This window comes from Balaenoptera musculus, chromosome 6, assembly GCF_009873245.2.
Source record: "Balaenoptera musculus isolate JJ_BM4_2016_0621 chromosome 6, mBalMus1.pri.v3, whole genome shotgun sequence".
In the NCBI taxonomy this organism is placed as follows: Eukaryota; Metazoa; Chordata; class Mammalia; order Artiodactyla; family Balaenopteridae; genus Balaenoptera; species Balaenoptera musculus.
Window position 1 is genome coordinate 51,968,271 of NC_045790.1, and position 16,697 is coordinate 51,984,967.

General features: G+C 40.4%; 2 protein-coding genes across 2 annotated transcripts in view; both read left to right on the forward strand.

The window, feature by feature from the left end:
* The first annotated feature begins 919 nt into the window (after window positions 1–919).
* On the forward strand, window positions 920–5,001 carry CER1 (cerberus 1, DAN family BMP antagonist). The gene is made up of 2 exons (XM_036855883.1): window positions 920–1,475; window positions 3,343–5,001. Exons 1-2 carry the CDS (start codon window positions 969–971, stop codon window positions 3,655–3,657), a joined length of 822 nt encoding a protein of 273 aa, XP_036711778.1. The 5' UTR covers window positions 920–968; the 3' UTR covers window positions 3,658–5,001.
* A 5,183-nt stretch (window positions 5,002–10,184) lies between these two features.
* ZDHHC21 (zinc finger DHHC-type palmitoyltransferase 21) overlaps window positions 10,185–16,697 on the forward strand; it is a 77,249-nt gene continuing 70,736 nt past the window's right edge. Inside the window, exon 1 of the mRNA XM_036855619.1 lies at window positions 10,185–11,063. The gene's annotated coding sequence lies outside the window, so the exon portion shown is untranslated. The remainder of the gene's footprint in view (window positions 11,064–16,697) is intronic.

Here is a 16,697-nt window from a genome sequence, read left to right on the forward strand (position 1 = left end):
AGAATGGACCAGCCAGCTTCATGCCCAGAGCTATCAAACCTGGTTCTTAGAATCCACGTTCTCAAGTCTGGCTCTTTGTTTAGAGAAATTAAAAAAAAAAAGTCAATAGGGTGGCTTGAGGGAAAGACACTTCCCCATCCTCAGTGAGGGCTAATGAGCTGTCAGTCTATTACTTAGGATCCTGTTGAGAAATTTGTGAACAATTGAAAAAGCTTATCTGATGGTTGACCAGTTGTGAAATTTAGCACCAAGTATTTGATTCTTAAGGTGAGGGGATTACTTGGAATTGTGAGTTTCCATGTGTGGAAAAGGAGAATATACTCCCTTTACTGTTACTATGCAAAAATCAACAACCCTAACCACATCTCAGTAACAGGGAATGTCCTCTGCTCAACGAACTTAACATCCCTCTATTTTTTCCTTTCCCTTTCTTACAACTTTTATATACTTCTTTGGCTGCTTCTGTGTGTGTGTGTGTGTGTGTGTAGAGCCTAACAGCCTGATCTTTGGCGAAATGTATGTGTTAATTTTTATCTGATATACTTCTCTCTTTAAAACATGTCTGTTCTATCCCAGCACAAAGCAGATGCACCACAAATGTTACCTGACTCTGGTCCTTCTAACAAACAGTGATGGGAAATCCGGGGCAAAGAATGTGTTGTTTTCACTAATACTGCTCTTTAAATCTCAGACGATAAAGTGTCAGCTAATTACCCCCTGGGTCCCCGGCTTTCACTGAGGCCTTCTAAAATACACAAAACCAAAATGAAGGCAGGACACCATTAGCACTACATAATTCAAGCAAACAAGGAATGTGTTTACTCTGCCTGGCTACTGACCACCTGCCTTCCCATCCCACAAGGCAGGTATCTATATATAGCATCTCCCTGTTCACAGTCCTGCAGAGAGTGAACGTCTTTTGGGGCCTCACCATCTGTGAATCTGCAAGAAGCTTCGGCCCCGACAGCATGCATCTTCCCTTTCTTCAGCTGCTGCTGCTTCTGCCTCTAGGGAAGGCTGCAAGGCACGGGGATGGCCGCCAGAGTCAGAATTCTGTTTCTCTCTTGCTCCTAGAAAGGCATCGCAGAGAGCTGTCCTTGGGCAACCATGAGGAAGCTGAGGAGAAGCCAGATCTGTTTGTGGCAGTGCCACACCTAATAGGTGCCAGCACTGCAGGGGAAGGCCAGAGGCAGAGAGAAAAGATGCTGTCCAGGTTTGGGAGGTTCTGGAAGAAGCCTGAGAGAGAGCTGCACCCACCCCAGGGCTCAGTCAGTGAGCAATTCTTCCCTGGGACCCAGGGTCTCACTCAACCAGAGGATGGGATGCCAGTGGAGAAATCTCCTCTTCGGGAAGAAGCCAAGAAATTCTGGCACCATTTCATGTTCAGAATGAGTCCAGCTTCTCAGGGGATCATCCTGCCCATCAAAAGCCATGAAGTGCATCGGGAGACCTGTAGGACGGTGCCCTTCAGCCAGGTATTTGTTCTGGGTGGGGAAGGGGATCCAGGTTTTCAGGAGGGGGTGGACAGCTGGGACGGGTGGAAAGTAGGGGACGAACGTGCCAGGAGCCTGAGTCTCACCTCATTCCCAGATTTGGTCCTTGGGCCTTCATCAGTGGATTTGGCAAAGTATGATCATACTCTCTAAATTTCCTTCCAACCTTGGAAATGCTACAAGAATGGTATGATGGTACTGCTAATAATAGTAATCATTCATACTGATGGCATAGAGCTTTGTTTTATGGGGTTTTATTTATTTTTACATCGAGGTGGTCTTATCTGGAGAGATCATTGACTGTAACCCCAGTTAGGAAATTGGGAATTTAGAGCAATCACTAGAACTTCTCTCTAGCTACATCTCTACACTCTCTTAGGATATGGATGAGCAGGTGGATTCCATCTGTAGATAAGATGGGATACATTGGATTCCTCCCCAAACATGCATGTAGGATGGTCTTAACCCCCGTATTTCACACCTAACTACTTCATAGGTCTATAAAATATGTTGAGGTTGTCAGGCAGAAGTTGCCATGTTAGTTCTAGCATTACTGTCACAAAAATGATTTAATGTAACGTATTTTCTCATAAGCTTTCAAAAAGTAATCTTGATGTGAAATCACATTTCCTCCTCTTAGAAATGCCTGTTTCCCAGTTCATGTTGTGTTGGCTGATTTGCAGCTATTATGATTGATTCCACACTATTAAGACAAAGGAGCATTCTACTATCTACTGCCTCCAGTCAGTCCTGGCAAAGCCCACACTCCAAATGTTAAATTAAAATTGAGAAATTGCATCAGGTCCTTAAACACAAAGATACTGAACCAAAAGCAATGCAGGATAGAGTAAAATTTTACAGTCCAGTAAAGCTACCCAATTAAGCAGGCAGTATTATAAGGTAATTGACTGTGCAAGGCAGTTAAGTATTCTGAAAAGGCAAGGATATGTAGAAACAACAAGTCAATGATCAAATAATAATGACTGCTTTGTTGGCCCATGTATAATTAGAAAATTGCTCCTAAGAATTGGGCAATCAAATTTCCTTTGAACTCTTATTTTGAATTTATCGCTAATTAAATTAAAAATAAGGTGTTTGTCTCATATATTTTGAAGGGCACATAAAGCTAGGCGTATGGGGTTATGGGAGAGGCAAAGATGATGTCATGCATGATAATTTAGAGGGACAGGTGCTGCAACTTTGCTCCATGCAACTTAATAGATTTGAATGTACTATAAGCACTGTAAAATAGGACAGAATTAAACTCTGGATGTTCTGATCTATTCTATGAGCAATTGAACAAACATGTATTGAGAATTTATTTTGTACAATGCACTGTGAAGAGTAGAAGGGCAAGGCACATTACTTATAAGAAGCTAGCCATTAGAATTTTCAGACAGGTAACACCCAGTTAGACAAAATTTCTTAGAGCTTGGCGTTTAAGTGTACAGTAAAATATTTTCATATTACCTTAGGTATTTCCTACAGGCTAATTTATTAATGTATCCAATAAAAAAATTTAGTTAAGGTAGCTCCATGCTCTTAAGATACCATCACTTGATTATTGCAAACTGTATCCAACATTGGAAAGATTTTTAAATCTTTTTTTTTTTTTTTTTTTTTTTGGCCACTGCACTGCACATGGGATCTTAGTTCCCTGACCAGGGATCGAACCTGTGCCCCCTGTATTGGGTGTGTGAAGTCTTAACCACTGGTCTGCCAGGGAAGTCCCTGGAAAGACTTTTAAATTTTAGTCTAAGTTATCCTCGCTTACAGTCTATAGCTTCGGCATCATGTATGGTAAAGAAATGACTCAAGATGATTTAATGGAGATGTGTTTGCCTTTTAGACTATCACCCATGAAGACTGTGAGAAAGTGGTTGTACAGAACAACCTTTGCTTTGGAAAATGCGGGTCTGTTCGTTCTCCTGAAGCTGCGCAGCGCCCCTACACCTTCTGCTCCCACTGCCTGCCTGCCAAGTTCACCACGACGCACTTGCAGCTCAACTGCACTGGCCTGGCCCCCGTGGTCAAGCTGGTGATGCTGGTGGAGGGGTGTCAGTGCAAGGCGAAGCCAGAGCAACAGCATGGCCACCCCGAACAGGCTGGCTTTCAGGCAGAATTTCACGTCCAGGATCCCTTTATCCCAGGACTTTCAACATAAAAAAAGCCATCCCACTATTATCAGCAAAGTTGCTGGTTATTCAGTCTGAAATGTTAAGTGGGTATGTAATATTTTAAGAGAAATGTGGTTTACAAAGTAAGAACGATTTAGAGGTCATGGCATTCATCTAGTTACCGGTGCACATTTGGGATCTGGTCTTGACTCTGCCGCTAACTGGCTATAGGATGTTAACAAGTTACAGAAGCTTTCTCCCCCTTACATTTTTCATCCATAAAGGAGGGACTTGAACTAGATGATTGCTAAGGTCCTTTCCAGTACTAATATTACATGATCTATTGTCTACAAGTTTTGGTAAAAGCCTTCCATCTGAAGAAGGAAAAGAAACTAGACCATAAAAATGGGTTTCTTTAATAGCTTGTCAAAGCATTAGCAAAAAACTATATGTATATATTTATACATATATGTATATATGCATGTATATATACATATCTGTATGGTATTTGTAGAAAGGATTCCTCATACTTATAGCTGCCTTTGCCCTCAGGCCGTGTTTTATTTGACTTCTATCAGATGATTAAGTAGTTCCATAGATAGAAGGAGTAACTTGTTTGGTTGCCTCCTTATTTTTGATGCTCCCCATATGAAATTCTTGATGTCAGATCTCCAGCTTTGAAGAAGGAACACTGACGTTACTTTTAGTGGTTTACATAGGGATAAGGGACAATCATCAGTAGCCAAACTAGTACTTAAATTATGGGGAAGGAAAAATATATGACCAGTACCAGGTTTAAAGGTCAATCCAGAAATGCTAATGCAAGTGACCAAGGAATTCCAGTAGCTGTCAAATTAAATAAACTGCAAATGATTTAAAATTTAAAAAACAATTTACAGGTGAAATCCTTATCCACATGCATTTTGGATTAGGTTGTTTAGTAAGGGTTCTGTGTTTGAATGACTGTGTTTTTGCTACTGTATAAAAACTCCGTATTACAAATTTTATTTGCCAATGTCACAGTTGCAAATTCCGAAAATATTCCAAATATTTTAACGTATTAAATTTTAGTGTATGAAGCTTCTGGGAAATGTTGTGGCATTCAATTGTCTTATACTTTGTCCTTGTTTGTTTTGCCTGTCCCATAATTTAAAGACACTATTGGGAAATTACCTAGTAAGAGCATTTCTGAAATGGCTTCATAGGCTAATGACACTGGTCCAAGTGTTTCTTTTAACACAGCAAATAGCTTACTGTTAAGGTCCTTCAATCACTGTCTTTTAGTCATTACATTTCTCCTGTCTGTATTTATTTGTATGAAAAACGTGCAGAACTGGCTTTCCTTACCCATATTTCTTTTCTAAACTCATTCTTTAAAAATTCATCTTAAAAATAATTTTATTTGAATCCCTGTACTTTCAGAATATACAAAAAAAGTATTTCTCAGAATAATAATTGTTTTTTAAAAGAAATTAATGCCTATTTAAATTCTATTCCTCTTTAATCACACCATTTAACCTTGTGTTCTGAAGAAGCGAATGCATTTATATTTAGTGTATATTCTACAACACATCAAAGCAACAGGATACGTGCTACACAGATACACATGTGGCATTTACATCAGAATATATCATACCCTTCGGTGGTCAAAGACAACCTAATTGGCCAAGGTATGGTCATGAGGATAAAACTGTTAAGCATTAATGATATCCCAGCTGGTCAATATATTTTGGTGCCAAAAGCTATTGAGCAGCTGTCTAGCTTGCAATTGCCTAACCCTGATTATGTAAACCCTTCTCTGCCAATTGGACTATCCTTCTCCTCCTCACACACTTGCAAATCCCTTTTATCTATCCTTGCAAATAGACTCTCCAGCCCAAGCCCCAAACAATCATCAGTTTTATTCAAACTCTGCTCTGCCCTTCCCTCATGTGTGAATTCAAGATGAGGTAGCTGATGGTTGTTATCAGAGGTCACATTCGAAGAGTAGCAGCATGAACCTCACAAAATTGTCCATATTCAATAATTTTCATTAAAAAAGAAAGGCAATTTCTAACTGTTCAACATAATACATGGCAGCATAAGAAACTGAGAGGAAACACACAAATACTGAACAATCTATTAAGTGCCAGATACTACACTGGGTCTTTTATATATATATTATATAATTTATGTCATACTTAAATACATAAATTATACAATGCTCACAAGAAGCAAATGAGGTAATGGGACTTCCCTGGTGGGGCAGTGGATAAGACTCCACGCTCCCAATGCAGGGGGTTGGGTTCGATCCCTGGTCAGGGAACTAGATCCCACATGCATGCTGCAACTAAGACTTCTCATGCCACAACTAAGGAGCTGGCAAGCCACAACTAAGGAGCCCTGGAGCCACAACTAAGGAGCCTGCCTGCTGCAACTAAGGAGCCCATGTACTGCAACTAAGGAGCCGGCGAGCCACAACTAAGGAGCCCGTGAGCTGCAACTAAGACCCAATGCAAAAAAAAAAAAAAAAAAAGAATCAAATGAGGTAAGTAAATACCCTATTTTATAGGAGAGGAAAACAAGCCTTAAAATTTTAAGCAACTTGCCTGAGATCATGTGAGGCATATTTTCTATTTGTATTAAAATATTTACCTATTTGTTGTTCATCAATTTAGATTTAACTCTTCTAGGTCTCTTGCCTATTGGTCTCAAAACTAATTTTTTTTTACCTCTGGTCTAGCCCTCATGTTTGATGGGGCAGTGATGTTATCTCTTGAAAGAGAAATCATCCCTAGGTCAGGTTCTCAGCCAAGCATTGCCTTTATCAGCAAGCCCCCTTATCAAGCTTGGTCTCATTTTCCTCCTGTAAAAAATAAGGCTGGTAATAATTACTTCAGAATTACTGTGATGATCAAGTGTAGGTAACAGCACATCAGAGCTTTAGATCCTGTAAAGCTAGGATAAATTCACTCTTCTCTATTCAGACCTTTTAAAAAAAATTGTTTTAAGAAATTTAAAAGATAGAGAAAAGTACAAAAAGTAATATAACAGACACTCAAATTCTCACCACCAGAATAGTTAATGTTTGTCATCTCGCGCTTCTTGTCTATTTTCTTAAAGAAATAAACCATTTCTCATGTAAGTAAAGTCTCCTTTAACTACCGTGCTGAGTTCTATCCTCCAAGACTCTGACTGCTCAATACTTACCCCACCCCCAAAGATTCTTGTTTACACTTCTAATACCTTTTATATTTTGCAAAGGTACATAAACATCCATAGATAATACACAGTATTATTTTTGTGAATGTGTTCCTTTATTTGGCAGGTATTTATTTGTCCACCAGCTTTGTGCAAGATATAGCTCTAGGTGTATAGTTGTGTCTATAGCAAGGAAACAAGTCACACAAGGTCCCTGGTCCTATAGAGCTCACATTCTGGTGGGAGGAGACAAGCAATCTGAAAATCAATCAATTCATCAATCAATCAGCTGAAAAGGAAAAATATCAGATGGTTATAAGTGATATGCAAAGAATGAAAATAGAGGAGTGTGCTAGAAATTAGTTACCTTAGACTGAATAGTTTCTGAAAGGGTGACAATAAAGCTGAGTTTTTAATTACAAGCATGATATTCTATATAAATTGCTCTATGGTTACTCTTCTCTCCATATAGGATTCTGGTTTGTTTTTACAAAAGTTTTTAGAGCTGTTTTTTCCCATATATTTTATCTCTATTCTAGGAAGTTGGCATTAAGTATTCCCTACAGAGGGTGGTTAACTTAGCTTTGAGAATTTATCAAAGCTATTGGTGTACATAGTCTCCTTAACCTGTCAATTTAATTCCTAATTAAGAATGTTATGTGTTCTCTGAATTTTTACTGATCATTTATTCTATACATGACACTATTCTTAGGACCCTCGGATAACCAAAGATAGATAAAACACATTTCCCCCTAGCTTGTAGCTTATAATATAGTAGCAGAGATAATATATGCAAATTATAAAGCAATAACAGTGAGCAAGTCCTGTATATTATACATCTTTGTTATTCTTCCATTTCTAATATGTTTTATATTTTATATATTACATTATTGTAGTGTATTATTAGATATATCAGATATATTTCTGTATATATTATAGTATTATGTATTTATATATTTTGAGATTTATATATTTGCATGTATACATGAACATACACCTATGCCTACAATGTATAACTTTAATGTTTTGTAAGGAATAGATGTTTAATACCTGTAAAGCTAAATAAATGAATTTTGGGAGATGCTCTTGAAAGGATAGGTAGGGTACATAGCGTGGGGCGCTTTGAAAGGCAGCCAACAGGTCTTAAGCATGTATTTGGTAGGCCATGGGGAGCAGATTAGATGGTAAGGATTTACAACAGTAGCTTCAGAGGGACTCATGACCCACCTGAAGTGTGCACAAATATTGTGGATATGGACATACTTCAGGGGAGATCTCCAGAATTTTCCTCAGCTTCTACAAGATTTCCATGAGCCAAAAATTTTAACAGTGGGGCTGGTCAATTGGAATGGAGAGAAAGCATGGAGGCCAGAAGAGCTGGAAGAAAGCTTGGAAATCATGTGCACAAACCTCTTCTGCCTGAATCTCAAGAAAGTCACATTTCCATGTCAGGAACAGAGGACAAGTTTTAAGTATACATCCGTGGGTCCTCTTCACCTTGTTTAATCTACTGTTCACATTCAGGAGTTGGCAATGTTGAAGTGGGTGAGTAATAATACCTTGAGCAAAGGAATGGACTTTCCTGAAATACTAGTTTTCCAAAGCCAGGCCCCACTTATCCACCCACATATCTGGGAGAGAGCTCAGATTTTCATTTTATTGCCTTCCTCTCTCCTATTTTGTTTTGTTCCTCCTCCTTTCATCCAAAAGATACAATCACCAATGACCCATCTCTGGGTGGGGACTTGGGTTAATGTTTCTCAAGGAAATGATCACAATTTCCTCTTGTCTACCAGCTAAGGGAAACACACCTATTTATGTTCAATACACAAAGAACAAGAGTTTCCAGTACATGCTTCTTTATAAGTCACAATTCCATTGCTAAAGGAAACCTGCATCCTGCCCAAACCTCAAGCAAGAAATAGATAAATATTTAAATGGATACACAGATTTTACATCTTACAGCAGTTCAAGTAAGACACTAAAAGGATGCCTCCATCAGGGGCCCTGGGATCCATGGGATTTAGTAATCTTTGAGCGTTAAAAAAATAATATCCTGGAGCTTTTCAGGACCATGAGAACACAGTGTGAACCTACCATGGAAGGGGCTCCCCCATGTGCAGAGATCGAAAAAAGAGGCTTTACGTCCTTCACTCTCCTGTTCGTCTGCAAAGGAGATCATGAGTCCTGGCATAGCTCTAAGGAAAATGGCAAAGCAGGTGGAATTTTCTTTGGTGTCTACTTTTCCTCCTTTCTGCCTCACCCTTGAGCTCCCTTCCCTCTCTCACCTTGATTTTAGGATATTCAAGTTATCTACAATTGCCCAGGGCTCCTAATTCATGTCCATTCATCTATGTAGCTCATCAGTGTATTCATCCAGTTAACATCTATTTAGAATGGATTAAGCGTCAGGCACTGAGCTGACCCACTGAGGTACCAAGATGGCTCTGACAGCTTCCCGTCCTGGAGGAGACAGAATTTACTGACTAGAGAGTTCGGGTTTCATTGTCCAGGTAACTACTTCTTAACCTTGGCTGTGTATTAGAATTATCCATGAGCATTTTAAATACAGAAATTCTGTTCTAATAGTTGGAGGTAGGGGTTGGGTACAGCAGGTAATAGTCGATATATTTTTTAAAGCTCCACCAGTGATTTTGCCACCAGGGCAGATAATGAGTAGGTGGGAACCACTGCAGAATTCTGGTCACAGGAATTCTGAACACTTGCTCAGACTTCTTCTAGAACAAGAACATCATGCTGTTCTCCCAGACCTTCTTGATCCTCCCGTTGTTCTCCACCAAAACTCTCTTTTAAGTTCTTTAAATTTCATTTTCATGCAATTTATGAGTAGCATTGCTCTCGCCCAGTTAACTAAATTGCACTTTTTTGCCCACAGGAAATAGAGGTGTTTAATTGAGTTGATTTTTCTCCCCCAAATCATTTCCTCTTTTTCTCATATACCTATTGCATGTATGCTTCCATTAGCATTTAGCACTGTAATTCAATAACTCTCATATTTTAGTGTGCCTAAAACTTACTTTGGGTGCTCACAAGCGATGCGTTTTTGGTTTCACACCCAGGGCATCCGATTCACTAGGTCTGAGATATGTTTGGGAGCCTGCATTTTTTTCCACTTTTTCATTATGAAGATTTTCAAACATACCAAGAAGTTGGAAAAAATAGATCCAAGAATACCTTCATAGCCTCCACCTTATTTCAACAATTGTTGTTTGCCATATTTGCTTTATCTCTCTGTATGAATGTGTGTATATGTGTGCTCACTACATATTTTTATATTGTTGAACCATTCAAAAGTAAATCACAGATATCATGACATTTCACCCTTAATACTCCAGTATGCATCTCCCAAGAATGAGGATATTTTCCTACGTAATAAAGATAATGATATTGTTATCACTACTAAGGAAATTAGCAATATTTCCAACATGTTATCAAGTTATTTGCATTTTAACTGATGTCTCCTGGATCTAGCTCACTCTCTCAAGTATAGAGGTGGAAATTTCTGACTTTATGGTGGGCTAGTGGAGGAGATCCCAGGGGAGCAAGCAGGACTTGTGAGACAACCCAAATAAGTCTTGAGCTAGCTCTGAGTAGATTTCACAAATCAGGACAGACCAATGTCCCAGCTGGCCAGAAGACCCATTCCACTTGACACAAAGCCTAAGAGAAGCCAGACAGGTCATACAACTCCTAGGGTGCACTCCCGCACACTGGCTTGAACTATAAGAAAGGTGAAATGTTGTTTCCTGCCTTGGGAAAATTCAAAGAAAATCCTCCTGCCCTTATGTTTAAAATAGAAAGTTGGGTGGTGAGTGTACAAAAAGGTATCTACAATCATTAACTATAAACCTAGTTTAAGGGATAAGATTGGTTCCGTGGAAATGATGTTGAATGATTCTCTGCTGTGATTAAAGAGTTACAATTGTGGTCCAGCGTCAGGCTTCAGGGGAGCTGTAAGGAACAGGGATGGAGGGAGTGGTAGCGTGATACTTTTGCATGCTCGCTAATATCGTCTCCATAAAACAGTATCAGCTGCTGCTGCTGCACACGGTGTAATTTTAACATGCTCTTTTAATGTTTACAGCATGCCCGTAAAAGATTTCAGTGATGACTGTTGGTGATTTCTGTGGCAAGTAATGAATGACAGCACAACCATGATGAGACAGCTTCAGGAAAAAGTCTCTCAGAATGCTGGTATTCACAAATTCAGACCCGAGGACGATTCCTCGGTTCAGGATTTTCTAAACCTAAGGTTGGCACCATTTCATTATTGCCTACATGGTTCTGTAGGGTCATATCTCCAGGTTCTCCCCAAACAGCAAAAGTGGACTAGGAAAAGGTGAAGGGAACAAGGGGGTCACTTGCTAGAACAGGTATCAGCTTGGGACAGACATTTTGTTTTTGTAATGCAGTTACAGTGAAAGTTACTCCTTGACTAAGAGAGCAGAGAACAAAGATATCAACAGAAGTGTGTGTGTGTGTGTGTGTGTGTGTGTGTGTGTGTGTGTGTGTGTGTAGCGTGCATGTCTCTCAGTTTGGCAGGTATTGCTATCCAAAGCAGCACAGGTATTTAATAAACCCAAGATGTGGTCAGTGCATTCTAATAGTTCATCAGTCTTTCACCATCGCTTGCACTGAATTCCTCAATTACGCATTTGCTTGCCTTATGCTCTTCTCCACTGTGACACTCGGAGCCTGCATTACCTATGGAATTTTCCCAGGCATCTCTATGTGGTGGTGCACCCATGTCAATTACATTATTTTTTACCACCTAAGGCTACAGCTTCCTGCTGTGACACTGCAGGGTGTGAAATGCCTTGTGGCCTCAATTTTTTTCATCTATATTAGATGTAGATTCCATGAATCCAAAGCAGGTCTGTTGAGTTAGTATATGTGGAAACCAACAAAAGTTAATCCTCTGAAGTGTTTTACAGCCATGAGTACTCTTATGCAGAACAGCAGAAAGTACTATTTTTATTATCTCTGGCATCTGGGTTTTCTTTGAAGGACTCAGAAATTGTTTTATCCCCCTAGTCAACATTATCTCCACATGAGCCACGTGGGCTGTCCCTTTTAGTCTCTTCATCCCCTTTCCTAGCGCTGAACATTCCCCTATTTTCTTTCCCTTTCAGATAGCCCAGCACCTCCTGTTCTTGTGTCTGCACAAAGATGGAAGCCATTGAATTTTAACTCTTAGCCTCCCTCCTCTCCCCTTCAAGATTTCCCACTTGGTTACCCTCTGGCTCCTCTTTGCTCTGACTTTGAGAATTAAGCAGCTGTTTCTTCTCTACCAAAGAAAACCCTCCTATTTGAACTCTTGATTCTACTGGTGCTCCTGCCTTTCACTTTGTTTAAGCTCCCAATTCTAACTTGTCTTCCTCTTCTCTGTTTTTATGGTCTTGTCTTGTCTTGGAGGTTTTCTCCATCTCTTTTTGCTGTTTTCTTTATACTAACATCTCTCGATGAAAATCTCACTCAATCTTTCTCTGTCATGCAAAGAGGTCGGCATCATCAAAATTGCCCTATTTTTAATATGTTCCTTGCATCGAATCAGGGCAGAACTTGCCATCATCTTTCTAGACCCATTTTATTTCTGTCTTGGAATTCTGTTAATCCCATTTACTTAGAATAAGCTGTTTTCTGAAAATACCACTCACAAAAATCGTTTTTAAAAGCATTTAAAAACCTTCTATCTCAATCCGTATTTCTCTAAAGGATGAGGGGCCAGGGGGATCTGCCCAAAGCATCACTTCCTCCCGTGTTGGAAGAGTCCGCGTGTGAAACTGCTGAGTCTCATTACTGAGAATGGCAGCTACTTTGCTGTGCCTTTGACACAGAAAGGGAGACCTCTTTCCTGAAGAACCTTGACTTTTGAGTCCTGACAACAGGTAGCTTTCATTATCAAATGGGTTCTTAAAACTTACTCAGCCAAAGACTACCGGGAACAAGTCTGTAGCATGAAAAAAAGCAGATTTATTGCCTTGGAAAAAGGGAGGGCACATCCTGCTTGTCTTCCGCTAGACAAGCAGGAAGAGGTAGGCATCTTTTTGTGAACTGGGCTGTCACTGAAGGACTTTGAAGATGGTCTAAGGGAAGCAGGGACCAGTTTTGCATTGGTTGTTGTTTTGAGGTACGATTAGAAAAAGAGGCAATTAACTAGGAACTGGGTGTTGTCATGAAGTGAAGGTGTCAAGATGACTGAGCAATTGGGTATCCCTAGTAAGAAATGAAAATAGCACGTGGTCTGGGGCATCACTGGTCAGTAACCACCCAAAGAGAGGGTCGTTATTGTAATTTCGAACTGCTGCTTGATCTTGGCAGAAACAGTGTTTTCTATTAACGTTGCAGCTGCCTTCATCTGTGTCTGTCCTCCCAGCCTGATTAGTGGCAGGGCTTTTTTCTCTTTTCAGTCCAAGTTGGTTTTCCCTCTTTCAATTCCAAACAGATTTTAACTCTTTCAGCATCCCAGATGCTAAACTCACTGAAATACATTTCCCCACCTAACCAATTGTAAGTATTTGGGTTCATCTTGATTTAACTTAATAGAAAACTCTAGAGCAAACATCAAGCAACCTTAAAAAGTTGAGGCAAAGCCAGGTGGTTTCACTCATAGGTTCCAGTTTAGGATATTTAGAACTTTTCCAAATGCCCCACCACTCTGCCTTTTGATGAAGCCACTGCCCTCACAAATAGTCTTTCCAGATTAGAGCAAGTCTATTACCCTACTTTGAAAGCTTAATGGCTCCTCATTGGAAATCTCATTGTCTTTGAAGCTCACCATGATTTGGCTCTGTTCTACCTTTCCATTCTCCTCTCTTTCTATGTGTTTCACATTTGAGCCACATCAGAGAGACCCTTGTACTTCTACACTTCCATGCCTTTGCTTACACTTTCCCTCATCCTGGAGGGATCCTCTGTCCCAATCAAAATCCTATTCTCACTTATCTGATGCAAGAACTTTCTCCACTAAGCCACTCCTGAATCACCCTGTTGACACTACCAGCTGCTTCTTTAGCATTCCCATAGCACTTTGTTTATGCCTCTGGTTAGCATTGCTTTTCTTCTGTCTCCTAAGAATGCAGTGTTTTTTAGAGTTATCCTTGATATTTGGGGGGAGAAGGGTTATTTTACCGACTCTCTACGTCCTGGGGAACATAGAACTCTCTATGTTCTTAACCTGAAGTTCATGACTTCAGCTCTGGGGACATGGGAAGGTGAAGTATCTTGTGAAACTTTATGTATACATCTGTATGTACATGTTATATAATTATGTAACTTGTTGGGAAGAGGGTCTACAACTTTCAGCAGATGCTCAAAGAGATGTGTAACCCCAAAGAGGTTAAGAATAACTATTAGAATATTAGACTGTTGTGGAATGGGCACCCTGCCACCCAAACAGATGGGGGAGAGGACTACAAGCAACCCAGAAATCATGAATGTGCATCAAATGTGGGTGCTTAGGGCATGGTACCCAGCTGGGCAGGTGGAGAACGCTATCCACCCAAAGCTGCCAAGGGCTATTTGCCAGTACTGATTAAACTCTGGACTGAACTTTCACTGACTTTAGGAAATTGCAATAAAATTCTATCCTCCCCAGTCAAGGCACAGCAGCACAGTCATTGGCTGAGTTTGTCCACATAAATGCCCTGACTGTGCCTTTGTTGAGAAGCCAAATTGGCAGTGGCAGCAATGCTACTTGTCCTCGTCTACTTTTTCTATTCCCAGATAAATATTAGTTTGATTAATAATCACATTTCAGTCAGTCACAGTCACCATGAACACTAAAATTCTGGAGGGAAAATATAGTGCATGACATATATCTTTTCTCCATCCTTAGACTAAATAGAAAAGCTCCTCACAAGGATTATATGATGCCATATCCTCCCATTCTCTCACTTTAACACAGGTGTCTAAGTATATGGGTTGCAAGACAATACAGTCAATGTTGAGCATGAATGATAGAACTATGACTTGACCTTCAGTGCAAGGGATAGGTCCTTGATGGTACTGCCCATGAGAAAAAGACTCATGATTTTGAGAATGTTTTTCCTGACACTTCTCTCCTTCTATGCCTTTCTTAGAAAATTCTCTGTGGAACTGATTTGGCTAATAACAGGTTAGCATTAGAAAAAGGCATGAAAAATATGTACACTTCCAATAGTCATGTGCATTCACATGCCCATCAACTAAGTCTCATTTTGGCACCTGTTGAGATCATTTGCCACAGCTTATTCTCTCTCACAAGGGTATGCTAAGAGAGAGCAAAAGAATATGCTATTCAGTACCAGGGTTTAGGGGGCAAAACTCCATGTTTCCTCTCCCTCAAAGTTTCTAGTTATCATTATTACTTCTTTCTTTTCAAACAAACCCAGTTACAAAAATCCTACTACAGCAAAAGCATTATGAAAATCAATGATAATTCTTCCAAAAGCAAGTGTGACCACCTTCAAACCTAGCTATTCATGAGCGAAGGAGCTTAGTTCTCAATCTGAAAAGCAATAAAACTTGCATATAGTCAAATCAACCCCTACCAATGAGTTCCTTTGGGATTAACAGATAATATTTTAACTCAGTAATTTTAAAATGAGCATGCATTAGAATCATCTAAAAGGCCTGTTAAAATACAGATTGCTGGGCTTCACCAACAAAGTTTCTGATCCGGTGGAGCTGGGGAATATGGATTTCTCATGAGTTCTGAGGTGATTCTGATGCGACTGGTGTGGGAACCACACGCTGATAACCACTGATGTAGGATTTTAAGGTTGCGAGGTATTGGTAATTAATTCAGAAACCAGGACATAACATGTTTCAAACTACCTAGTAATACAAGGTAACATAAGAGTCCAAAATAAGCTACAGTGTGTGTGATATTGAGAGAGAGGGAACTCTGGGCTGGCAGGATTTGAGCTGACTCCCAAATCCAGATGGAATTAAGATCATCAGAGAGGAAGGTGGACGGCATTCTAGGATGGGCAGAAGAATCAACTTAGTTAGAGGTAAGACTGGAGGGGTAGGTAGGGACCAGTTTGTGGAGAATGGCTTTCAATGCCATTCTATAAAGAGTTCAGATTTTATGTAGCAGGTAATATTTCTTCCATTCACACATTATTCCTCCCATGGCATGCAGTCACAAAGCTCTAGTTCCAGGTTACTGCAAACATTTTAACCTTCCCAAAGTATTGTTCAGCTGAGGTGAGGGGGGAGAGGGAAGGTTTTAGCATATCTCTGATGTTTGATGAAGATACGAATTGAGATTGGGAGGTGGATTATTTGCAGTGTAGAGTCAATTTATTTTTCCTAGGTTGCAGGGATGGGAAAGCCAGCAACTTTTGGATGGCATCTGAAACACTAAGTAAAGCTTGTTTCAGTATGGATTTTGGTTGCCGACAGGAATAGGAAAAAATCATGGATGTCTTGGGCAACTGTGGCTCTTGAAGTAGGCAAGACCATTCACTAGAGGCCAGTGCTTTTCAATCTTTAAGGTGCACGTGTAGGAATCATTTGTAGATCTTGTTAAAATACAGATACTGATTCAGCAGGCCTGAAATGGTGCATTTCTAACAAGTTCCCAGAGGATGCTGATGCTGGGGACTGCAATTTGAAGCAAGGTACCAGAGGACATCCAGAGCGCGTTAGGGGTAGAGAGGCCCGTGGGGCATCCCTCCCGAACTACGGGAGGAGGATAAATGCGATCCTCAAAGAAAGGCCCTTCTCCAGTCACTCAGGAGAGCGGGGACAATGGTGTGGAAGGAAGAGGAGAGCGTGGGCAGAGCTGGGAAGGTGGCAGCCGGGGAGGGCGGCGGCGCCGAGGTGCGTCAGGTACGGACGGGTGTTCGGGTGATGGCTGTCCGGCAGGGCACGCTGCCGGGGCGCGTCTCCGCGCGCT

Bases quoted from the DNA above. Each gene is read 5' to 3' on its own strand.
- CER1 (XM_036855883.1), top strand. From the start codon at position 969: ATGCATCTTCCCTTTCTTCAGCTGCTGCTGCTTCTGCCTCTAGGGAAG. The intron at 1,476-3,342 runs GTATTTGTTCTG...TTTGCCTTTTAG, and splicing joins GGACGGTGCCCTTCAGCCAG to ACTATCACCCATGAAGACTG.